The sequence below is a fragment of the Bombina bombina genome, chromosome 3 (genome assembly GCF_027579735.1).
Source record: "Bombina bombina isolate aBomBom1 chromosome 3, aBomBom1.pri, whole genome shotgun sequence".
Lineage (NCBI taxonomy): Eukaryota > Metazoa > Chordata > Amphibia > Anura > Bombinatoridae > Bombina > Bombina bombina.
Window position 1 is genome coordinate 197,764,512 of NC_069501.1, and position 26,642 is coordinate 197,791,153.

The 26,642-nt window shown below is 41.0% G+C and overlaps 2 protein-coding genes across 2 annotated transcripts in view; both read left to right on the top strand.

Annotated features, from left to right (window-relative positions):
* Positions 1-8,045, top strand: part of LOC128652275 (Fanconi anemia group B protein) — a 226,294-nt gene extending 218,249 nt beyond the window's left edge. Inside the window, exons 7-8 of the mRNA XM_053705213.1 lie at positions 6,554-6,797; positions 7,558-8,045. Coding sequence (XP_053561188.1) covers positions 6,554-6,797; positions 7,558-7,975 — 662 coding nt within the window. The 3' untranslated portion in view covers positions 7,976-8,045. The remainder of the gene's footprint in view (positions 1-6,553; positions 6,798-7,557) is intronic.
* A 1,986-nt stretch (positions 8,046-10,031) lies between these two features.
* Positions 10,032-26,642, top strand: part of LOC128652276 (Fanconi anemia group B protein) — a 167,888-nt gene continuing 151,277 nt past the window's right edge. Inside the window, exon 1 of the mRNA XM_053705214.1 lies at positions 10,032-10,055. Coding sequence (XP_053561189.1) covers positions 10,032-10,055 — 24 coding nt within the window. The remainder of the gene's footprint in view (positions 10,056-26,642) is intronic.

Here is a 26,642-nt window from a genome sequence, read left to right on the forward strand (position 1 = left end):
GAGAAGAGTAATGGCACAAACAATAGTAATCACAAAAGAGGTTAGAGATGCAGGATCAACAGGTCAAAAGCGGGGGTTGTCGTCTGGTCATACGAAAATAATATACATCTTCCAGCTTAACCCACCAAATGCCGACAGCCTGGGTGCAAAGATATGGCAAAATACAGGAACAGACGTTTGCACTCACAGGTCTTTTTTCAAACTTTTAATGTGGAACGTTTTCGGGGTATTATAACCCCATCATCAGCATACAACAGTGATAATAATAAAGCATTTTATAGTGTTTTACAAACAAAGTGTACCAATCACAAACCTCACATCTCCCCCAGCTTTCGCGGTAAAATTATCAGCAGTGGAACGCATAATGCGTTCCACCGTCATGGCTAATACCGGAAGTTTGAAACGTCACTTCCGGTTTATGCCCAAATTACGGATTTTATATACTCAAACAACAAATGTCAGAAAAAACCTGATTAGCTTCCAGGTTGTACACACATTGTGTTGGTGTAGAGTGATCAGTGCCTAAACAATTAGCATTATTAATACACTCGATTTCTCGTGTCAAACTGTGTGAGTGTACGTGTACATTGTTATAACAACTGTTGCCATAGAGACAATAATAAACAACGGCTCAAGTGCATACATACATTTAAAGTGAATAACACAGACCATATAGATGACTTATATATACTAAGAAATTTAAAACGGGATACGATAAATACATAATCCCTAAGGTTGAACATATCAAAAAAAAAGGATTAAAATCAAAATCAAATTGGGTTACTCTGTTGTGCCACTGATAACACAAGCGGAACTGATACAACCAAAACCTAAACGGGACACTGTGGACAAATTGATTATGTCCACCACCTTTACTCATGCAACGAAGGGCACTTGCCGGATTCTACGCCAACATTGGCCTATTATGTCTTCCGACCCAAAGCTCACGTTCACCAATAATTTAAGTCCCATGGTGGGTTTCAAGAGAGGCACTAACCTCAAAGATCTATTAATGAGAACAGACCCTAAAGCAAGTTATAACACCGGCACTAAAAGAAACATCAGGGGATCATACCGATGTTTAGGTTGCACTACATGCAGTGGCCTAATTGGCACAAAGGTTTTCCACCATCCACATACTAACCGGTCTTTCAAGATTAGACACTCTATAACATGCACTACGACGCACGTAGTGTATCTTCTGTTTTGCCCATGCTCGAGGTTCTATGTTGGCAAGACATCAGGAACATTACGTGAAAGGATGGCTAATCATCGACATGCCATAAGGACGGCCATTAAGGAAGGAACTTCTGAGCAGCCAATGGCACGACATTGCGCGAATGAGGGACATTCGGTCTCCTCGATACGCTACATATTGATAGATCATATACCTCCATTGGAACGAGGCGGAGACCGCAACAAGCAGCTTCTGAAATGTGAAGCACAGTGGATGTTCCGCCTAGGGACTATTATACCTGGTGGCCTGAATACCATGCCAGACTTTAAAAATCTACTGTAGTGTGCTACCTACTTGGGGTACTGCCAGGGTGGCATGGTGGCTCTGAGTTGCATTTTGCGGTGTCCCCTCTTTTGGTAGGGGGTTCCCCGCATTGTTCTCTCAGCACTGTGGGTTGGGATCATTTTTGATTCCAATACATAATGTGGAAGCCTGGCCTACCTGTGTTAGTTACTCACATCTGCACCTAAGTCTTAATAGTCTAGGCAATATGGAACTCTGTGTGAATATATGACAATAATTGTTGCATGTAGTCTTTATCTCAAATTCACAATCTATCTTTGTGTTTGAAAAATATTTATCAATTGATAAATTGATAAAGTATTAAGTGCGATTAACATAATCTATCATAGGAATGTGATCCTGATGTGTTTTTGACATATGTCCTCAAATGAACCCCACAGTGTATATCTGTATGGTAGCTACCTAACTCCTATTAGATGTATTGTATAGGTAATATTTCTATCTTCGGTCTAACTAATATATTTACTGATCGATATAACCTGTCTAGTAGGTTTTTTAGGTGGCTTATCTATCGTTGAGTCTATGAATATATTTATCTATTGATACTGTATATATCTATCGTCTATCTTACAAAGTATTTATCTTCGGATACAATGTATTTATCTATTGATATAATGGATGGACGGCGGTATCACATTTGGTCTCAAGGTAGACAGAGATGTGAACTGTATATATATGTTCAGATCAGCTACACTGGTCCACCAGTTCTCCCATTTATCTTAGTGTTTGTAGTTGGTTCAGCCTTATCCCAGCTCATATTTATCACACGTAATTCTGTAATGAAGTTTGGATCAATCCATTATAAATAGTGGGGATGTGTTATCAGTGGCACAACAGCGTAACCCAATTTGATTTTGATTTTAATCCTTTTTTTTTATATGTTCAACCTTGGGGATTATGTATTTATTGTATCCCGTTTTAAATTTCTAAGTATATATAAGTCATCTATATGGTCTGTGTTATTCACTTTAAATGTATGTATGCACTTGAGCCGTTGTTTATTATTGTCTCTATGGCAACGGTTGTTATAACAATGTACACGTACACTCACACAGTTTGACACGAGAAATCGAGTGTATTAATAATGCTAATTGTTTAGGCACTGATCACTCTACACCAACACAATGTGTATACAACCTGGAAGCTAATCAGGTTTTTTCTGACATTTGTTGTTTGAGTATATAAAATCCGTAATTTGGGCATAAACCGGAAGTGACGTTTCAAACTTCCGGTATTAGCCATGACGGTGGAACGCATTATGCGTTCCACTGCCGATAATTTTACCGCGAAAGCTGGGGGAGATGTGAGGTTTGTGATTGGTACACTTTGTTTGTAAAACACTATAAAATGCTTTATTATTATCACTGTTGTATGCTGATGATGGGGTTATAATACCCCGAACAGGGGCAGACTGAGACCAAACAGGGCCCCCGGGCAAAAGTGTGGCAGGGCCCCCCCCCCTTTTCTCCACCTACCTACCTCTCTCCTCTGTCCCTATTCCACCCTATTGCCCCTCCCATATAATGTGCCCCTCCCACATCTATTGCCCCTCCTACCTCACATGCCCCTCCCCCACCATGTTTTTAATTGCCATATAAAGAGACAATTATTGTAAATTAACAAGTGTTTATGCTAAGAAAAAAATCCCCATGTCTATATGCACTATAGTATGGATCAGAAAGTAATGAGGGGCTGACAAGGATGTGAAATCACTTCATTTGTATATTTCCTTTCAATAAGATATGCATGATCCTATAAGTAGGTGTCTATACTAAATAAAGATAAAACTATCTCCATTTTAACTGAAACCAGGGCAGGTTTAGAGAAATCAATTTTAAAGGGAGAGTAAAATTAAACTTTAAAAGAACATGAAACCCAAAATCTTTCTTTCATGATTTAGGTAGAACAGACAATTTTAAACAACTTTCCAGTTTACGTCTATTATCAAATTTGCTTCATTCTCTTGGTATTTGTTGAAGGAGCAGCAATACACTACTGGTTTCTAACTGAACACATGGGTGACCTAATGACAAGTGGTATATATTTGCAGCCACCAATCAGCAGCTAGAACCTAGGTTCTTTGCTGTTCCTGAGCTTATCTAGATAAACCTTTCAGCAAAGGATAACAAGAGAAGGAAGCAAATTAAATAATAGAAGTAAATTGGAAAGCTGTTTAAAAATTTATGCTCTGTCTAAATCATGAATGTCTAATTATGACTTTACTGTCCCTTTAATGATTCAGATTGAACATACAATTTTAAACGCTATTCATTACAATTTACTTAAATTATCTAAGTTGCTTAATTCACTTCCTATAATTTGTTGAAAGCATATCTGGGTAGGTCCAGGAGCAGCAATGGACTACTGGGATTTAGCTGAAGATTGGTGGATGCACATATATGCCTCTTGTTATTGGCTCACCCATGTTCAGCTAGCTCCCAGTAGAACAATTGCTGCTCCCCTCCTATAGCATCTCATGTAGAGATATACAGTATGATAGAGAGGTCTAATGCCCGGCAAAACCTAATATATACAGATTTAACACAATGTAGAGGTTCCCTATGCCTCACACACAGCCCCCTCTCCAGTTCCTTGTATACAGATATATACTATTATAGAGAGCTTCCCTCTGCCACACAGTCCCTTCCAAGTCCAAACCAATATAATCATGGTTTGTGTGATACGTTATTTCTTCACAATAAGAAAACGAGTCCTCAAGCAAAGTAAAAACAAAACCAGACACGCCATACACATTTGGTGCCTGTACAGACACTTGTTCACTCAGTTTAAAAAGCCCTTAAAGGAACATGAAATTCACATTTTTTATTTCATGATTCAAATAGAACATTTTTAAACAACTTTCCAATTTACTTCTGGACTGTTATCAATTTTGCTTCATTCTCCTGGTATATTTTATTCAAAAAATAGCAATGCACTCCAGGTAGCTAGCTGAACACATCAGTATGCCAAGGAAAATAGGCAAACAAATTCAGCCACCAATCAGCAGCTAGCTCAAAAATTCTGAGCCTATCTAGATATGCTTTTCAACAAATGATACCAAGAGCATGAATTGGAAAGTTGCTTAAATTGTATGTTCTATCTGATTCATAAAAAAGAAAAATTGTGGGTTTCATGTCCCTTTAACTAATCAATTTCAACACACTGTTACATTAACAACACATTTAAGCATAACGCTTGTTAAGCCTCTGTTGGTGTACCATACCTCCCAACATCTGGAAATCTAAATCTGAGAGTAGGAAGTTGGGACAGAGTCAGGGCGAGCCAGGGTGGTGTTGAGCAATTTGATTGTATGACTAGGTGGCATAGGGTTAGAGATAGAATGGTCAGTATGTGGGGTGAAGTCGTCAGTGAACAGTCTGTTGGCATTGTTAGGAATTCTCTGGTATTCAGAAAAGTTATATTATACAAAAATATACAATTTCATACAACCATGCAAACATAAATAATTAATCAACAATAGCAAAATATCTCTAAACGAGATATTATCTATGCAGAGCAGTCATGAAAATGGACACCATAAAAATATAATAAAGTTTATTGCAATGTGAGAGATCATCACATATAGCCTAATTGATATTCAGAAATTCAAATAATTAATATGTCTCAGCGTTAAACACTCCAAACAGCAGCCAGATATAATCTCTGCTTCCTTCTACACCAAATGTACAACTACAAACTATAAGCATGCAGCTGAAAAAGTTTCTAATGTGTGGTGCAAAGACATCCATGAGAACAGCTAACAGGTAGTGTGTATATGTAGCTACTAACGCTATGTAAGAGGAGAATATGTTATGTATAGATTTAGTTTAGCTGCACCCCCCCTCTACACACACTCTGCATTGTTGCACCCTGGCCCCCTCACCGTTGGGAAGGATTAATGAGATCCTCATATCAGAGATGATGATCCGGACCGGATTCCAGACGGCTCCTCTCACTATGACCTGACTGATCAGTCCTCTTGCTCGTGCTCCAGTTCAGCACATGGCATGATGCTGGCTCTATACCACCTGCTGCTATCACTGTGCCGCCTGCCTCTAACAAGTCCCGCGCAGATAAAATTGCGTGAGTGTGCGCAACTGCGCACGGCCGGCGCATGGGTGGGTGGAGCAGAGCAGGCTGCAGGAGCCACAACTGAGTAATCTAATATGTGGACCGGACTCTGGAGTCATTTGAACCCAGTCCACATATTTCAGGTGCACTGCAGTGAGTGTAACATACCACCCGGCTCCTATGTCTGCTTCATTCTCTTTCTCCAGATTCCAAGTCTCCACAGTGATGGCACGCCGCACTGATGATATGGCCCCAAACGACTATCACCTGACCTGACCCACTACCACCGGCCGCACATTTGATGTGAGAGGGCCCCCACTGACCCCTCCCCCCAGTACAAAATCCATAAGGGAAAAAATAATTATTAATAATAAAAATAAAAAAAATTGCTGGCTGCTGCAGACAGTATCTGATCACGCATGGGACGGGGCCCCCTTAAGATGCCGGGCCCTCGGGCAAGGACCTATTTGCCCGACCTGACAGTCCGCCCCTGACCCCGAAAACATTCCACATTAAAAGTTTGAAACAAGACCTGTGAGTGCAAACGTCTGTTCCTGTATTTTGCCATATCTTTGCACCCAGGCTGTCGGCATTTGGTGGGTTAAGCTGGAAGATGTATATTATATATATATAGATAGATAGATAGATAGATAGATAGATAGATATAGATATATAATCCCTGTGTGTGTGTGTGTGTGTGTGTATATGTGCATGTGTGTATATACTGTGTATATATATATATATATATCTATATAGATATAAACTTAAGCCTTGTTTGCTATTTTGTTTTATTGCATCTGTGTATATATTAGTGCGTGTGTCTTTTTGTATGGTTAATGAAAGTTTTGCCATTTGTTTTTCTTAAAAAGATATTTAGTATATATAAATGCTCTTAACTACTTAGATGCAATGCAAATCTGGTTATTATCTTGCCTATTTTAGGTGACGTAAATTTGGAAAATGTTTTGGCTCTTCTATCAGCATATGAGAAACGCTCTTTTCGTATCTGGTCTCCAGACTACACATTGGTATCGGTAAAAGCTTGGCTCCTGGGGCCAATGCAGGGAAAACCTATCAAGCAACTTCCTGATTTATTTTTTAGTTGCTTACCAGGGAGTCTTCATGGTACTCTGTTTATCTGGATCCCAGGAACCCCCTGTGAAGGAACACTTACAATATTCTACAGGTATAATATCAAATGCATCTGCTATTTACAGCCACTATATACTATTGATTAGCACTTTGAAATAAGTTACAAGTTGCTGTAAATGTAAAAAAAAATGCTCTGGTCCGCACTACACCGGTAGTATCTGAGCGTACGTAGCCTTTTTCGCCTTAAATAGCGCACTTTGTTTTTCAGATTGTGTTTCAGTGCTATGCTGGCACTTTTTTTCATGTCCGTTTAAAGTACAAGTGCAAACTCTTTTGTGTCTCTTCCTGGTCAGATTATTTCTAATTTATTTTTTGTACAGACTTTCTGTAAAATGTTTTTAAAACATCCAAATCAGCTTAAATTTTAGATGGCACAGAATTTAATTTTATACAATAAAATGACATTATATATATTTTTTATTTTTTTTAAACTGCACAAAACGGCACAAGCCATTAATTAGTAAATAAATAAAGGATTAATTTGTTTTTATTTTGTAACACATTTTAAAGGAGAAATAGTGTTAACAGTTTAGCACATTGTTTTGCTGGCCTGGACTGCTAAAACAAAAACAGTGTCTATAAACATTAGACGTGTAAACTACTATATCAGCTTCTGAAATGCTTTCCCTATTTAGAAATATAATATAATAAAGAATTATGTTACCGTGTTTAATTTGCTGCTGAAATAATGGCTTTATCTTGTATATACTAAAGTCGGCTTAATGACACATTTACTGTATAATGTCTTACTGATTTTGTTAGATTGAATTCAGCATATGTTTTGAATCTTACAGGACTGAACCCGGCTTACTACAGTGTCTTTACAGTCTGAAATGTGTTCTTCCTCCAACCTGTGTGGTAAATACCATAAGTGTAGGGGGCAAGTATTGCTTGACTGAAAGCTTGGCACAGTCTATGGAAGAGGAGTTGCTTGCCCTTAGGGGATCTGCATCAGCTGCAGCAAGTGATGTTGAAAAAGAAATGAAGCAAAGATGTATTATGAAGACGAAAACCAGCAATACAATAGGTCCTTTATCTGACACAAAGGAACGTGTACAGAAGTACAGGGAGGAACTTCAATTTGAGCAGAAGCAAAGCAAATTGGGAGTTCCGTTGACTACTAGTTGTAACATGTACAGACACATTGCCTTTAATGTAGCCGAGATTAAAATGAAAACCGACACAATTGCATTTAAACTGGCTCAGTCATAATATTTTAATGATCATTACAAAATTATGATTGGGAATAATATTTTGTATTAAAAAGAAAAAAGAAATCTTAGCTCAGTGAGTTAAAATATTGTTTCAGTTTAAACGTCTCACATCACTTCTGTTAAAGTATTTATGTACAAAAGTGTTTATTCATTTTTTTGCTAAAATCAGTTATGTAAGAGTGTCTCAAATTCCTGGGTTTTCTTTATTTTCTTAGAAGGATGCTTAAAGGAGAAAAAACTAAATTGATTTTGTATTGCATGCACATAGTTTATTTTTAATGTATTCCACTGTGTTCAAGTGATAGATGAATAGTTTTGATATCTTTAGGGCAGAATTCTCTTAGCTAATAATGTTGAAAACAGCATAAATTCAATAGATGAGTTAGATTAAAATCTAAACAGATGTAGTCTCTAGTTTCATTTTTTTCTATTTTAACTGTTGACATTGTTTACTATGTCACAAGGGTCTTCAATATGTTGCAAACACTTACTGGCATAAAGGGCTAAATTTGTGTGATTGGAGAATAGCATTTGTATGTTTCTAGTTTACCAAAATAAATATATATTTTTTTCTTTAATCAGATAGTGAGAGTCCACGAGTCATCAAGTTTTGGGAATATTCCCCTCTTAACCACTAGGAGGAGGCAAAAGACACCCCAACAGACTAGCGCTTTAAATCCCTCCCACTTCCCATGATCCATTTGTTTTGCCTCCTTGATGAGGAGTGAGATGAAAGTATAGTGCCAGATCTACTCATCTTTTCAGAGGGGATCCTCTAACTGATCTGAGGCCCAAATCTTCCTTGCAGTAACATTCCATTCAGAGAAGCAGTCAAGGAGTTTCTGCCAGGCAGGGAAAGGCTTTTTCTCAGTAAAGAAATGTCACAGGCCTCCCAGGTCAAATGTGGACTTGTCTACCAATTCTGTGCTCTACAGTGAGCTGCTCCTTGTGGATCCACAGCCGTCCCCAGGTGAAATGTGGACTTGTCCATCAATCCCCTGGGTTGAGATGCTGTTACTAACTTACGGCTAGATTACGAGTTTTGCATTATGAGCGGCTCAGTGCTAACTTGCTATTATATTGTCACCGCTATTTCTATTGTGGGTTTAACCTCTTTGCTGGGGTTAAACATACAGTAGTCTAGTGTCATAAAATAACATGCTCCTTAACAGATTAAAGCATATTATTTAATTATTTATTTATTTTTACTATAATGGCCCTTTAATACATTATATTTGTGTTGCCATATTATTTTTAAAGTTTTTTTTTGTTTCCCTCTACTTTAAAGGGACACTGAACCCAAATTTTTTCTTTTGTGATTCAGATAGAGCATGCAATCTTAAGCAACTTTCTAATTTTACTCCTATTATCAATTTTTCTTCATTCTCTTGCTATCTTTATTTGAAAAAGAAGGCATCTAAGCTTTTTTTTTTTGTTTAGAACTCTGGACAGCACTTTTTTATTGGTGGATTAATTTATCCACCAATCAGCAAGGACAACCTTGGTTGTACACCAAAAATGGGCCAGCATCTAAACTTACATTCTTGCATTTCAAAAAAAGATACCAAGAGAATGAAGAAAATTTGATAATAGGAGTAAATTAGAAAGTTGCTTAAAATGTCATGCTCTATCTGAATCACGAAAGAAAAAATTTGGGTTCAGTGTCCCTTTAAATTGACAATGAAGTAATGTCTAAACTAACCCACCAAATGTAGTCCAGTAAATTCTAGCTAAATATTTTTTTAATAATTGCATTTAATATTTTTGCAAGAAAATGTAATTACTTTTCTTTCATAAGATGGTGAGAGTCCACAGGACATTACATGTGGGATTACACTCCAGTCCACTAGGAAGAGGAAAAAACACCCTCACATACCTACCAGAGTTTTAACCCCTCCCACTTCCTGAATCCCTCAGTCAAAGTATTTTGAAGTGCTTATCTTCAAGTCATTGATAGGGGATTTCTGACCAATCTGATACCCAGTTCCCCCTCAAAGTGCCAAAGGCAGGAAAAGACATGTTTTTCATCCATGCCATGAAAATATTTTCCGAGTATGGCTATGTCACAGGCCAACCAGGTGAAAGGCAGATTTATCTGCTAGTCCTGTGGATGTAGTGTGCTGCTCCTTGTGTGAAATGGAGCCTCAATATGTGAAAGACAGCAGCACCACAAGGTGTGTATCAATATCGTTTATTAGTGAGACATCACACGGAACAACAACGTTTCGGTCACAAACTGACCTTAATCATGTTATGATAACATGATTAAGGTCAGTTTGTGACCGAAACGTCAGGATATTGATACACACCTTGTGGTGCTGCTGTCTTTCACATATTGCATTGATTTGGGATCTGTGCAGGGTCCTGACAGCGTGCACCTGCATACTGGCAGTAAGTGCTGTGCTATTTTCTATGATTGATATGCAGCCTCCCCAGGTGAAATGCAGATTTATCTGCTAGTCCTGTGGCTGTAGTGTGCTGCTCCTTGTGTGATATGCAGCCTCCCCAGGTGAAATGCAGATTTATCTGCCAATCCCCTGTGTTGTAGAATGCTCCTTGTGAGATCCTTGGCACTGTGCTTGTGCTGCCTTTGATAGGCACGTCTACTGGAAGCAATTGTCTGCAGCTGAGGTAAGCACTAGAGGCTAAAGTGCTGACAGGTAGGTACTATGCACCTTCATAGCCCACCAGCTATTAGCATGAACATGTATACACCACACAACTTCTACAGCAGTTTTAGGCACTTTTTTAACTTTTTAAAACACATTTGTTGCCGTCACTTTAAATTTACTGCTATCGGTATTACAGAAGATAAATCTCTGTGCTCCCTGGTGCCTGCAGAAATAAATTAAAGTTTGAATTACATTTTCTGATTCTCCATGATAGCTGGAACATTGGGTTTACTTTTTGGTGCTGTTTTAGTTTTATTCCGCTTCACTGCAGTATGATGGCCATCTTTTCAGTGCAGAGAGAAGGACCAGTGTAGAGGATGCAGCACTCAGGCTTATCAGAGCTTGTGCAAAACCCCTTTCTTGCTGTGGTAAAATGTAATAATAAAAAGGCTATTCTAATGGTTTTATTTAGCGCCTAAACCACTGGTTTTCAAGCCTGTCCTCAGGCCTTCCCAACAGGTTAGGTTTTTGGGATTACCTTGGATGAGAGCAGGTAAAATAAGGTAAAGTTTACTAAACAACTGATTATTTCTCTTGTTAAGTGTAGTCAGTCCACGGGTCATCCATTACTTATGGGATTATATCTCTCCCCAACAGGAAGTTGCAAGAGGATCACCCAAGCAGAGCTGCTATATAGCTCCTCCCCTCACATGTCATATCCAGTCATTCTCTTGCAAGTCTCAACAAAGGAGGTTGTGAGAGGAGGCAGGAGTTTTTTTACTTAATTCTTCAATCAAAAGTTTGTTATTTTAAAATGGCACCGGAGTGTGCTGTTTTTTCTCTCAGGCAGTATTTAGAAGAAGAAGATCTGCCTGCGTTTTCTATGATCTTAGCAGACGTAACTAAGATCCACTGGCTGTTCTCGCGCATTCTGAGGAGGGGTAACTTCAGAAAGGGGAATAGCATGCGGGGTCCTCCGCAAATGAGGTATGTGCAGTATAATATTTTCTAGGAATGGAATTGACTAAGAATACACTGCCGTTACCCATATGATGTAAGTACAGCCTTTAATGCAGTAGTAGCGACTGGTATCAGGCTGTTAAATGTATGCGCAGTTGAGTTATTTTCTAGGGACTAGAATTTGACTGAGAAAATACTGTTAATACTGAAATAAATGTATAAGCCTTAACTGCAGTAGAAGCGACTGGTAGCAGGCTTAGTGATAACTTTACATAACACTGGAAAAGTTGTTTTTAAAACGTTTACTGGCATGTTATTCGTTTTGTGAGGTACTTTGGTGATAAATCTTTTTGGGCATGATTTTTTTCCACATGGCTAACGTTTATTTCTGCATAGAAACCGTTGTAACAGGTCTCCCACTGTTGTAATATGAGTGGGAGGGGCCTTTTTTAGCGCCTTGTTGCGCAGATAAAATTCTAGCACAGTCTTCCTGCCTTTTCCTCCTTGATCCAGGACGTCTCCAGAGAGCTCAGGGGTCTTCAAAATTCAATTTTGAGGGAGGTAATCAGTCACAGGAGACCTGTGACAGTGTGTTTGACTGTGAGAAAAACGTTAAATCTAAAATTGATTATCCGGTTGTGGGTATTGAGGGGTTAATCATCCGTTTGCTAGTGGGTGCAATCCTCTGCTAAATTCATACATTTATTGTTAAAATTGTTGGCTATAACTGAATTAGTTCATTGTTATTTCAACTGTGACAGTTTTTTTTTTTTTGTGTTTTTAAAAGCGCTGCTGCGTTTTTTCATATTGCTTGTAAATTCACTGACAGTTTTTTTCCAAGCTTGCTAGCCTTCATTGCTAGTCTGTTAAACATGTCTGATACAGATGAATCTCCTTGTTCATTATGTTTAAAAGCCAATGTGGAGCCCAATAGAAATTTGTGTACCAATTGTATTGATGTTACTTTAAATAAAAGTCAGTCTTTACCGGTAAAGAAATTATCACCAGACATCGAGGGGGAAGTTATGCCGTCTAACTCTCCTCACGTGTCAGTACCTTCGCCTCCCGCTCAGGAGGTGCGTGAGATTGTGGCGCCAAGTACATCAAGGCCCTTACAAATCACTTTGCATGATATGGCTAATGTTATGAAAGAAGTATTATCTAATTTGCCTGAGTTAAGAGGCAAGCGCGATAGCTCTGGGTTTAGGACAGAGCGCTCCGATGACACGAGAGCCATGTCCGATACTGCGTCACAATTTGCAGAACATGAGGACGGAGAGCTTCATTCTGTGGGTGACGGATCTGATCCGGGGAGACCGGATTCTGAAATTTCAAATTTCTCCAACATTGGTGTGTCCGGTCCACAGCGTCATCCTTACTTGTGGGATATTCTCTTCCCCAACAGGAAATGGCAAAGAGTCCCAGCAAAGCTGGTCACATGATCCCTCCTAGGCTCCGCCCACCCCAGTCATTCTCTTTGCCGTTGCACAGGCAACATCTCCACGGAGATGGTTAAGAGTTTTTTGGTGTTTAAATGTAGTTTTATTCTTCTATCAAGTGTTTGTTATTTTAAAATAGTGCTGGTATGTACTATTTACTCTGAAACAGAAAAGGATGAAGATTTCTGTTTGTGAGAGGAAGATGATTTTAGCAGACAGTAACTAAAATCGTTTGCTGTTTCCACATAGGACTGTTGAGATGAAGTAACTTCAGTTGGGGGAAACAGTTAGCAGTCTTTTCTGCTTAAGGTATGACTAGCCATATTTCTAACAAGACTGTGTAATGCTGGAAGGCTGTCATTTCCCCTCATGGGGACCGGTAAGCCATTTTCTTAGTTAAATATAAAAGAATAAAGGGCTTCAAAAAGGGCTTAAAAACTGGTAGACATTTTTCTGGGCTAAAACAATTGCTTTACTAGGCATATTATGCAGATTCTAACTAATTATTGGTATTATAATCTTGGGGAACGTTTAGAAAAACGGCAGGCACTGTGTTGGACACCTTTTTCAGATGGGGGCCTTTCTAGTTATAGACAGAGCCTCATTCTGGGACTGTATAGGGGTTAAATGTAAAAACGGCTCCGGTTCCGTTAATTTAAGGGTTAAAGCTCTGAAATTTGGTGTGCAATACTTTTAATGCTTTAAGACACTGTGGTGAAATTTTGGTGAATTTTGAACAATTCCTTCATACTTTTTCACATATTCAGTAATAAAGTGTTTTCAGTTTGAAATTTAAAGTGACAGTAACGGTTTTATTTTAAAACGTTTTTTGTGCTTTGTTGACAAGTTTAAGCCTGTTTAACATGTCTGTACCATCAGATAAGCTATGTTCTATATGTATGAAAGCCAATGTGTCTCCCCATTTAAATTTATGTGATAATTGTGCCATAGTGTCCAAACAAAGTAAGGACAGTAATGCAACAGATAATGATATTACCCAAGATGATTCCTCAAATGAGGGGAGTAAACATGATACTACATCATCCCCTACTGTGTCTACACCAGTTATGCCCACACAGGAGGCCCCTAGTACATCTAGTGCGCCAATACTTATTACCATGCAACAATTAACGGCTGTAATGGATAACTCCATAGCAAATCTTTTATCCAAAATGCCTACTTATCAGAGAAAGCGTGATTGCTCTGTTTTAAACACTGAAGAGCAAGAGGACGCTGATGATAACTGTTCTGACATACCCTCACACCAATCTCAAGGGGCCATGAGGGAGGTTTTGTCTGATGGAGAAATTTCAGATTCAGGAAAAATTTCTCATCAAGCTGAACCTGATGTTGTGACATTTAAATTTAAATTAGAACATCTCCGCGCACTGCTTAAGGAGGTGTTATCTACTCTGGATGATTGTGACAATTTGGTCATTCCAGAGAAATTATGTAAGATGGATAAGTTCCTAGAGGTTCCGGTGCCCCCCGACGCTTTTCCTATACCCAAGCGGGTGGCGGACATAGTAAATAAAGAGTGGGAAAGGCCCGGCATACCTTTTGTTCCCCTCCCTATATTTAAGAAATTATTTCCTATAGTCGACCCCAGAAAGGACTTATGGCAGACAGTCCCCAAGGTCGAGGGGGCGGTTTCTACTCTAAACAAACGCACTACTATTCCTATCGAAGATAGTTGTGCTTTCAAAGATCCTATGGATAAGAAATTAGAGGGTTTGCTTAAAAAGATTTTTGTACAGCAAGGTTACCTTTTACAACCAATTTCATGCATTGTTCCTGTCACTACGGCAGCGTGTTTCTGGTTTGAGGAACTAGAAAAATCGCTCAGTAAAGAATCTTCGTATGAGGAGGTTATGGACAGAGTTCAAGCACTTAAATTGGCTAACTCTTTTGTTTTAGATGCCGCTTTGCAATTAGCTAGATTAGCGGCGAAAAATTCAGGGTTTGCTGTTGTGGCGCGCAGAGTGCTTTGGCTAAAGTCTTGGTCAGCGGATGTGTCTTCCAAGACAAAATTGCTTAACATTCCTTTCAAAGGTAAAACATTATTTGGACCTGATTTGAAAGAGATTATTTCAGACATCACTGGGGGAAAGGGCCACGCCCTCCCACAGGATAGGTCTTTTAAGGCTAATAATAAGCCTAATTTTCGTCCCTTTCGCAGAAACGGACCAGTCTCTAATTCTGTATCCTCTAAGCAAGAGGGTAATACTTCACAACCCAAACCAGCCTGGAAACCAATGCAAGGCTGGAACAAGGGTAAGCAGGCCAAGAAGCCTACCACTGCTACCAAAACAGCATGAAGGGATAGCCCCCGATCCGGGACCGGATCTAGTGGGGGGCAGACTTTCTCTCTTTGCTCAGGCTTGGGCAAGAGATGTTCAGGATCCTTGGGCGCTAGAAATAGTTTCTCAAGGTTATCTCCTGGAATTCAAGGAACTACCCCCAAGGGGAAGGTTCCACAGGTCTCAATTATCTTCAAACCAAATAAAGAGACAGGCATTCTTACATTGTGTAGAAGACCTGTTAAAGATGGGAGTGATACATCCAGTTCCAATAAGAGAACAAGGAATGGGATTTTATTCCAATCTGTTCATAGTTCCCAAAAAAGAGGGAACATTCAGACCAATTTTGGATCTAAAGATCCTAAACAAATTTCTCAGGGTACCATCGTTCAAAATGGAAACTATTCGAACGATCCTACCTACTATCCAGGAAAATCAATTTATGATTACCGTGGATTTAAAGGATGCGTACCTACATATTCCTATCCACAAGGAACATCATCAGTTCCTAAGGTTCGCTTTTCTGGACAAGCATTACCAGTTTGTGGCACTTCCATTTGGATTAGCCACTGCTCCAAGGATTTTCACAAAGGTACTAGGGTCCCTTCTAGCGGTTCTAAGACCAAGGGGCATTGCAGTAGTACCTTACTTGGACGACATCCTGATTCAAGCGTCGTCCCTGTCAAAAGCAAAGGCTCATACGGACATCGTCCTAGCCTTTCTCAGATCTCACGGATGGAAGGTGAACAAAGAAAAAAGTTCTCTGTCCCCGTCAACAAGAGTTCCCTTCTTGGGAACAATAATAGATTCCTTAGAAATGAGGATTTTTCTGACAGAGGTCAGAAAATCAAAACTTCTAAGCTCTTGTCAAGTACTTCATTCTGTTCCTCGTCCTTCCATAGCGCAGTGCATGGAAGTAATAGGATTGATGGTTGCAACAATGGACATAGTTCCTTTTGCACGAATTCATCTAAGACCATTACAACTGTGCATGCACAGACAGTGGAATGGGGATTATACAGACTTGTCTCCGATGATTCAAGTAGATCAAAAGACCAGAGATTCACTCCGTTGGTGGCTGACCCTGGACAATCTGTCACAGGGAATGAGCTTCCGCAGACCAGAGTGGGTCATTGTCACGACCGACGCCAGCCTAGTGGGCTGGGGCGCGGTCTGGGAATCCCTGAAAGCTCAGGGTCTATGGTCTCGGGAAGAGTCTCTTCTCCCGATAAACATTCTGGAACTGAGAGCGATATTCAATGCTCTCAGAGCTTGGCCTCAACTAGCAAAGGCCAAATTCATAAGGTTTCAGTCAGACAACATGACGACCGTTGCATATATCAATCATCAGGGGGGAACAAGGACTTCCCTGGCGATGAAAGAAGTGACCAAGATAATTCAATGGGCGGAGGATCACTCCTGCCACTTGTCTGCGATCCACATCCCAGGAGTGGAAAATTGGGAAGCGGATTTTCTGAGTCGTCAGACATTCCATCCGGGGGAGTGGGAACTCCATCCGGAAATCTTTGCCCAAATAACTCAATTATGGGGCATTCCAGACATGGATCTGATGGCGTCTCGTCAGAACTTCAAGGTTCCTTGCTACGGGTCCAGATCCAGGGATCCCAAGGCGACCCTAGTAGATGCACTAGTAGCACCTTGGACCTTCAACCTAGCTTATGTATTCCGACCGTTTCCTCTCATCCCCAGGCTGGTAGCCAGGATCAATCAGGAGAGGGCCTCGGTGATCTTGATAGCTCCTGCGTGGCCACGCAGGACTTGGTATGCAGACCTGGTGAATATGTCATCGGCTCCACCATGGAAGCTACCTTTGAGACAGGACCTTCTTGTTCAGGGTCCATTCGAACATCCGAATCTGGTTTCCCTCCAACTGACGGCTTGGAGATTGAACGCTTGATTTTATTAAAGCGTGGGTTTTCAGATTCTGTAATAGATACTCTGATTCAGGCTAGAAAGCCTGTAACTAGAAAAATTTACCATAAAATATGGAAAAAATATATCTGTTGGTGTGAATCTAAAGGATTCCCATGGAACAAGATAAAAATTCCTAAGATTCTATCCTTTCTACAAGAAGGTTTGGAGAAAGGATTATCTGCAAGTTCTCTGAAGGGACAGATCTCTGCTTTATCTGTTTTACTTCACAAAAGACTGGCAGCTGTGCCAGATGTTCAAGCATTTGTTCAGGCTCTGGTTAGGATCAAGCCTGTTTACAGACCTTTGACTCCTCCCTGGAGTCTAAATCTAGTTCTTTCAGTTCTTCAACGGGTTCCGTTTGAACCCTTACATTCCGTAGATATTAAGTTATTATCTTGGAAAGTTTTGTTTTTGGTTGCAATTTCTTCTGCTAGAAGAGTTTCAGAGTTATCTGCTCTGCAGTGTTCTCCGCCCTATCTGGTGTTCCATGCAGATAAGGTGGTTTTGCGTACTAAGCCTGGTTTTCTTCCGAAAGTTGTTTCCAACAAAAATATTAACCAGGAGATAGTTGTACCTTCTTTGTGTCCGAATCCAGTTTCAAAGAAGGAACGTTTGTTACACAATTTGGACGTAGTCCGTGCTCTAAAATTCTATTTAGAGGCTACTAAAGATTTCAGACAAACATCTTCCTTGTTTGTTGTTTATTCTGGTAAAAGGAGAGGTCAAAAAGCGACTTCTACCTCTCTTTCCTTTTGGCTTAAAAGCATTATCCGATTGGCTTATGAGACTGCCGGACGGCAGCCTCCTGAAAGAATCACAGCTCACTCCACTAGGGCTGTGGCTTCCACATGGGCCTTCAAGAACGAGGCTTCTGTTGACCAGATATGTAAGGCAGCGACTTGGTCTTCACTACACACTTTTGCCAAATTTTACAAATTTGATACTTTTGCTTCTTCGGAGGCTATTTTTGGGAGAAAGGTTTTGCAAGCCGTGGTGCCTTCCATTTAGGTGACCTGATTTGCTCCCTCCCTTCATCCGTGTCCTAAAGCTTTGGTATTGGTTCCCACAAGTAAGGATGACGCCGTGGACCGGACACACCAATGTTGGAGAAAACAGAATTTATGCTTACCTGATAAATTACTTTCTCCAACGGTGTGTCCGGTCCACGGCCCGCCCTGGTTTTTTAATCAGGTCTGATGAATTATTTTCTCTAACTACAGTCACCACGGTATCATATGGTTTCTCCTATATATATTTCCTCCTGTCCGTCGGTCGAATGACTGGGGTGGGCGGAGCCTAGGAGGGATCATGTGACCAGCTTTGCTGGGACTCTTTGCCATTTCCTGTTGGGGAAGAGAATATCCCACAAGTAAGGATGACGCCGTGGACCGGACACACCGTTGGAGAAAGTAATTTATCAGGTAAGCATAAATTCTGTTTTTAAATTTAAGCTTGAGAACCTCCGTGTATTGCTAGGGGAGGTTTTAGCGGCTCTGAATGATTGCGACACGGTGGCAATCCCATAGAAATTATGTAGGCTGGATAAATACTATGCGGTACCGGTGTGTACTGACGTTTTTCCTATACCTAAAAGGCTTACAGAGATTATTAGCAAGGAGTGGGATAGACCCGGTGTGCCTTTTTCCCCTCCTCCGATATTTAGAAAAATGTTCCCAATAGACGCCACCACACGAGACTTATGGCAGACGGTCCCTAAGGTGGAGGGAGCAGTTTCTACTTTAGCCAAGCGTACCACTATCCCGGTGGAGGATAGTTGTGCTTTCTCAGATCCAATGGATAAAAAATTAGAAGGTTACCTTAAGAAAATGTTTTTTCAACAAGGTTTTATATTTCAGCCCCTTGCATGCATTGCGCCTTTCACTGCTGCGGCGGCATTCTGGTTTGAGTCTCTGGAAGAGGCTATTCGCACAGCTCCATTGGATGAGATTATGAACAAGCTTAAAGCCCTTAAGCTAGCTAATGCATTTGTTTCGGATGCCGTGGTGCATTTAACCAAACTAACAGCTAAGAACTCCGGATTCGCCATCCAGGCGCGCAGAGCGCTATGGCTTAAATCCTGGTCAGCAGATGTAACTTCTAAATCTAAATTGCTTAATATTCCTTTCAAAGGGCAAACCTTATTCGGGCCCGGCTTGAAAGAAATTATTGCTGACATTACTGGAGGTAAGGGTCACTCCCTTCCTCAGGACAGGGCCAAATCAAAGGCCAAACAGTCTAATTTTCGTGCCTTTCGTAATTTCAAGGCAGGAGCAGCATCAACTTCCTCCGCCCCAAAACAGGAAGGGACTGCTACTCGTTACAGACAGGGTTGGAAAGGCAACCAGTCTTGGAACAAGGGCAAGCAGGCCAGAAAACCTGCTGCTGCCCCTAAGACAGCATGAAGTAAGGGCCCCCTGTCCGGAAACGGATCTAGTGGGGGGCAGACTTTCTCTCTTTGCCCAAGCTTGGGCAAGAGATGTCCAGGATCCCTGGGCGTTGGAGATCATATCTCAGGGATATCTTCTGGACTTCAAAGCTTCTCCTCCACAAGGGAGATTTCATCTTTCAAGGTTATCAGCAAACCAAATAAAGAAAGAGGCGTTTCTATGCTGTGTACAAGACCTCTTATTAATGGGGTGATCCACCCAGTTCCGCGGTCGGAACAAGGGCAAGGATTTTATTCAAATCTGTTTGTGGTTCCCAAGAAAGAGGGAACCTTCAGACCAATCTTGGACTTAAAGATCCTAAACAAGTTCCTAAGAGTTCCATCATTCAAAATGGAAACTATTCGAACCATCCTACCCATGATCCAAGAGGGTCAGTACATGACCACAGTGGACTTAAAGGATGCCTACCTTCACATACCGATTCACAAGGATCATTATCGGTATCTAAGATTTGCCTTCCTAGACAGGCATTACCAGTTTGTAGCTCTTCCCTTCGGGTTAGCTACGGCCCCAAGAATCTTTACAAAGGTTCTGGGCTCACTTCTGGCGGTACTAAGACCGCGAGGCATAGCGGTGGCTCCGTACCTAGACGACATTCTGATACAAGCGTCAAGTTTTCAAACTGACAAGTCTCATACAGAGATAGTTCTGGCATTTCTGAGGTCGCATGGGTGGAAGGTGAACGTGGAAAAGAGTTCTCTATTACCACTCACAAGGGTTCCCTTCTTAGGGACTCTTATAGATTCTGTAGAGATGAAAATTTACCTGACGGAGGCCAGGTTATCAAAACTTCTAAATGCTTGCCGTGCCCTTCATTCCATTCCACACCTGTCAGTAGCCCAGTGCATGGAAGTAATCGGCTTAATGGTAGCAGCAATGGACATAGTACCATTTGCGCGCCTGCATCTCAGACCGCTGCAATTATGCATGCTCAGTCAGTGGAATGGGGATTACTCAGATTTGTCCTCTCTAATAAATCTGGATCAAGAGACCAGGGATTCTCTTCTCTGGTGGCTTTCTCGACTCCATCTGTCCAAAGGGATGACCTTTCGCAGGCCAGATTGGACGATTGTAACAACAGATGCCAGCCTTCTAGGTTGGGGCGCAGTCTGGAACTCCCTGAAGGCTCAGGGATCGTGGACTCAGGAGGAGAAACTCCTCCCAATAAATATTCTGGAATTAAGAGCGATATTCAATGCTCTTCTAGCTTGGCCTCAGTTGGCAACACTGAGGTTCATCAGATTTCAGTCGGACAATATCACGACTGTGGCTTACATCAACCATCAAGGGGGAACCAGGAGTTCCCTAGCGATGTTGGAAGTATCAAAGATAATTCGCTGGGCAGAGTCCAACTCTTGCCACCTGTCGGCGATCTATATCCCAGGTGTGGAGAACTGGGAGGCGGACTTTCTAAGTCGTCAGACTTTTCATCCGGGGGAGTGGGAACTTCATCCGGAGGTCTTTGCTCAACTAATTCATCGTTGGGGCAAACCGGAACTGGATCTCATGGCTTCTCGACAGAATGCCAAACTTCCTTGCTACGGATCCAGGTCCAGGGACCCGAGAGCGGCGCTGATGGATGCTCTAGCAGCCCCTTGGGGTTTCAACATGGCTTATGTGTTTCCACCATTTCCGCTGCTTCCTCGGCTGATTGCCAAGATCAAACAGGAGAGAGCATCAGTAATTCTGATAGCACGTGCATGGCCACGCAGGACCTGGTATGCAGATCTAGTGGGCATGTCGTCCTGTCCACCATGGTCTCTACCTCTGAGACAGGACCTTCTAATTCAGGGTCCTTTCAACCATCCAGATCTAATTTCTCTGAGGCTGACTGCATGGAGATTGAACGCTTGATTCTATCAAAGCGTGGCTTCTCGGAGTCAGTTATTGATACCTTAATACAGGCTCGGAAACCTGTTACCAGAAAAATTTACCATAAAATATGGTGTAAATACTTATATTGGTGTGAATCCAAGAGTTACTCATGGAGTAAAGTTAGGATTCCTAGGATTTTGTCCTTTCTACAAGAGGGTTTAGAAAAGGGTTTATCTGCTAGTTCATTAAAGGGACAGATTTCTGCTCTGTCTCTTCTGTTACACAAACGTCTGGCAGATGTTCCAGACGTTCAGGCTTTTTGTCAGGCTTTGGCTAGGATTAAGCCTGTGTTTAAGACTGTTGCTCCGCCGTGGAGCTTAAACTTAGTTCTTAAAGTTCTTCAAGGTGTTCCGTTTGAACCCCTCCATTCCATTGATATTAAGCTGTTATCTTGGAAAGTTCTGTTTTTGATGGCTATTTCCTCGGCTCGAAGAGTCTCTGAGTTATCTGCCCTACACTGTGATTCTCCTTATCTGATTTTCCATTCAGACAAGGTAGTTCTGCGTACTAAACCTGTGTTTTTACCTAAGGTGGTTTCTAACAGGAATATCAATCAAGAGATTGTTGTTCCATCATTATGTCCTAACCCTTCTTCAAAGAAGGAACGACTTTTGCATAATCTGGACGTAGTCCGTGCCCTGAAGTTCTATTTACAGGCAACTAAAGATTTTCGTCAAACTTCTTCCCTGTTTGTCGTTTACTCGGGACAGAGGAGAGGTCAAAAGGCTTCGGGTACCTCTCTCTCCTTTTGGCTTCGTAGCATAATACGTTTAGCCTATGAGACTGCTGGACAGCAGCCTCCTGAAAGAATTACAGCTCATTCCACTAGAGCTGTGGCTTCCACCTGGGCCTTTAAAAATGAGGCCTCTGTTGAACAGATTTGCAAGGCTGCAACTTGGTCTTCACTTCACACTTTTTCAAAATTTTCAAAATTTGACACTTTTGCTTCTTCGGAGGCTGTTTTTGGGAGAAAGGTGCTTCAGGCAGTGGTTTCTTCCGTTTAAAGTTCCTGCCTTGTCCCTCCCATCATCCGTGTACTTTAGCTTTGGTATTGGTATCCCATAAGTAATGGATGACCCGTGGACTGACTACACTTAACAAGAGAAAACATAATTTATGCTTACCTGATAAATTTATTTCTCTTGTAGTGTAGTCAGTCCACGGCCCGCCCTGTTTTTTAAGGCAGACCTAAATTTTAATTAAACTCCAGTCACCACTGCACCCTATGGTTTCTCCTTTCTCGTCTTGTTTCGGTCGAATGACTGGATATGACATGTGAGGGGAGGAGCTATATAGCAGCTCTGCTTGGGTGATCCTCTTGCAACTTCCTGTTGGGGAGAGATATAATCCCATAAGTAATGGATGACCCGTGGACTGACTACACTACAAGAGAAATAAATTTATCAGGTAAGCATAAATTATGTTTTTACCTGTGCTCCAGTTCCGATATCCTCAAAATATGGTCTGTTAGGGAGGCCTGAGGACAGGTTTGAAAAACAGTGGTCTAAAGTGATAGTACACGTTTGGGTTTAGGTTTTTGTGTGTGTTTTTTTTTGTGCTATCTCAGTTAAGCAGCATTTATCCTTACTGCATTCTCTATAATTTACTATGGATCAAACTGGTGCAGCTCGTCTTTGGACTTTGCTAACCCCCTAAAATTGCAATTCCCTCATAATTTTACCCCTTACCAGGTATTCAGCCCATCAGTGACATCCCTTAAGAGCGACCTGTCTAAATACTCTGCAAAGAAGAGAGATACATTTGAATATAAAGATTCCTCTTCTGAAGAAAAATCTACAAGAAATTCAGCACCCCAATCCTGAAAAATTGGCAGAGGATGTATCCTTTATTTTGAGACTTGAGGATAATTATCCTCTATTATGGGAAGTTTTAATTGCTTTGGAAGTGGATGACTCCCCTTCCACAGACAAGCATCCAATTAAAGGGATACTAAACCCAAAATTTATATTTCATGATTCAGATAGCGCATGCAATTTTAAGCAACTTTCTAATTTACTCATATTAACCATTTTTCTTTGTTCTCTTGCTATCTTTATTTGAAAAAGAATGCATCTAAGCTAAGGAGCCAAACAAAATTTTGGTTCAGACCCTGGACAGCATTTATCCACCAATCAGCAAGGGCAACCGAAATTGTGAACCAAAAATGGACAATCCCTTGTCCAGGGGGCCTCGGTTATCTAACTGGCATGGGTAGTGATCTCCACAGATGCAAGCCTAACAGTTTGGAGTGCAGTTTCTGGGAATCTCAGAATATGCTAGATGTTTGGCCTCTTCTGGAGGTTAGTAACCAATAAACATCCTAAAACTATGAAGAGCCCTGAAGCAAAATCTTCAGGGCTCTTCATAGTTGGCACAACCTCAGGCAGGAATCATTTCTCCAATTCCAGTGTCACAGCAGTGGTTTTACATCAATTACCTAGCAGAACTGCGGAAGTGTCCCGCATTATCAAATGGGAAGAATTTCATCATTGCATGAGCTTAGCTTCTCACATACTGGGAGTGAACAATTGGGATGTGGAAATTCTCAGTAGTCAGTACCTTCATCTCGGAGAATGAGCTCTGAGCCAGGAGATTTTCGACCAGATTGGTAGATTCTGGGGCTTACAAGAGATAAATCTCATGGCCTCTTGTTTAAATAACAAGCTGCCCTGAAATTGTGCCGGGTCTCAGGATTCTTCAGTTATTCACTTTTCTCCAGGGTGGCCTTGCAAGACTTAGTATGCAGATCTGATTCAAATGTCCTTGTACTTGGTTGCTTTTTCTCAAGAAGGTGAACACAGTTCCTCCTGTGAAATGGCTCAACGTGTGAGAGGAATGTCTAAATACATATGTTAGTTTATAAGCTGTACGTAAAGTAGGAGTATAAAATGCTTAGTTGCTTTATATACACAAACACAGATAACCCCTTCTTGAAGGTCACAAAACTATCACATACCACTAAATGTGGATTCTCTCCATCTTGACTTACCATAGGTAGGGCACTCTTTCTCTTAACACCCTTACAATCTAGGTTCCCGCACTGTTCAGTAGGTATTGTAAGGCTTTGTTCTTCAACAGACTGAACGCTCTTCTCTAGCAGGCTTCCTCCAAAGCAGCAGAGGGGCAAGTGAATGCCACCATATCCATAGGCTCCTCCTTTTAGCCGGTGGCGTGGGGGATATGTCTGGGATGGTGATCCCACAAATAACCTCCACAGCATGGATTCGTAAAGAGAATAACGCTGGATTAGTAGACTCTTAAATAAAGCAATATTATTTTATATATATATATGTTGGTGGGAGCTTTACCCCATGTCTTTGGAGATTGAAATCCCTTTAAACGCTTCACCAAGATCTTCAAAATATTTATTGATAAACTTTTGTTCAGTTTGTGACTTATCTTAATAGCAATCACGTTGGCTTAGAATTAACCCACCATTTGAACAAAATGAGTAGTCCTTACTTGGATGCTACTCTAGAGGGGGATATTACCCTCCAGAGATTTAAAACATTTCTATATAGAAAACCAATTATGTCTAATGCCATTTTGCATGCTAGAAGTAGCCACCCCCAAATATAAATGTTTTGTGGTGGCTAAAGGACAATTTATAAGATTAAAGCGCAATTGCTTGCTGGACAGTGATTTCTTATGAGAAAGTGAGATCTTGAAATCTCAACTTATCTAATGAGGGTGCTCAAATAAGGTGATCAGTAAAGCGTTTTTGTAAGTGAGTACACATGACAGAACATTGCTGCTTAAAAAAGTGAAGCCTCCCACTAACCAAGCCAGATTTGACAATACCAAACCTGTTTTATCACTACTCATAGTCCGTGATTTCTTGATATTTGTCAAATCATCAATAGACACTAATTCGAAAGGCTGAGGACAGACTTTAAGGGACATGAAACCCAAAATATTTCTTTCTTGATTTAGAAAGAGAATACAATTTTAGAAAAGTTTCCAATTTACTTCTATTATCAAATTTGCTTTGTTCTCATGTTATTCTTTGATGAAAAGATATCTAGATAGGTAGCGTGCATATGTCTGGAGCACTACATGACAGGAAATAGTGCTGCCATCTAGTGCTCTTGCTAATGTATATCATTGTTGCAAAACTTGCCATATAGTGAAACAAGCACATGGGACCAGTAGATGGCTCTGATTTCAGGTACACTATAAGGCCTCTATTTAACAAAGGTCTTGCGGACCTGATCCGACAGTGCGGATCAGGTCCGCAAGACCTCGCTGAATGCGGAGAGCAATACGCTCTCCATATTCAGCATTGCACCAGCAGCTCACAAGAGCTGCTGGTGCAAACCCGCCCCCTGCAGAATCGCGGCCAATCGGCCACCAGCAGGAAGGTGTCAATCAACCCGATCGTACTCGATCGGGTTTATTTCCGGCGATTCCTGTCCGCCTGCTCAGAGCAGGCGGACAGGGTTATGGAGCAGCGGTCTTTGTGACCGCTAATTCATAACTGCTGTTTCTCGCGAGCCTGCAGGCTCGCCAGAAACACAGGGCATCAAGCTCCATTCGGAGCTTGATAGATAGGCCCCTAAATGTAATTTTACTAAATATATACTAGAAAGGAAAGAGAAGGCACTGCAATGGTGCAATATCACTAGATAAAAAATTTGAGAAAAATAATCACAATGTACTCACAAATTAGACACCACTTAGAAAGTGCCAGTTGGGCCTGCTGAACTTTCACAAGCCATTCAGATAGCTACCACAGGCAATAGACTCATTTTATCACCAGCGAGTCCCACAACTTCACGGCTCAGAGGTCCTGTGTTATATATATCTTTTGAAGGACATTTTACATAGTACTTACATTTGTTCACTCTATATCACAGGGATCAGAATATTGTAGGGAGGCGCATCCAGTTTCTTTTTGAGATTTTTTGTTTGTTACTAAATATATAGCTTGTAGCCATTCTAAGGTTGCTTCCTAATTCCAGTCCAAGGTCACTCAAAGAGATTATGATTTAACTAGTTGTTCCAATTGTAGGACCACCTTTGTGATATGTTTGGTTGAATGTGTACAATGTAACCAATATGTTGGTTGCACCGCAAGGGAGGTCCGTGTGAGGATTA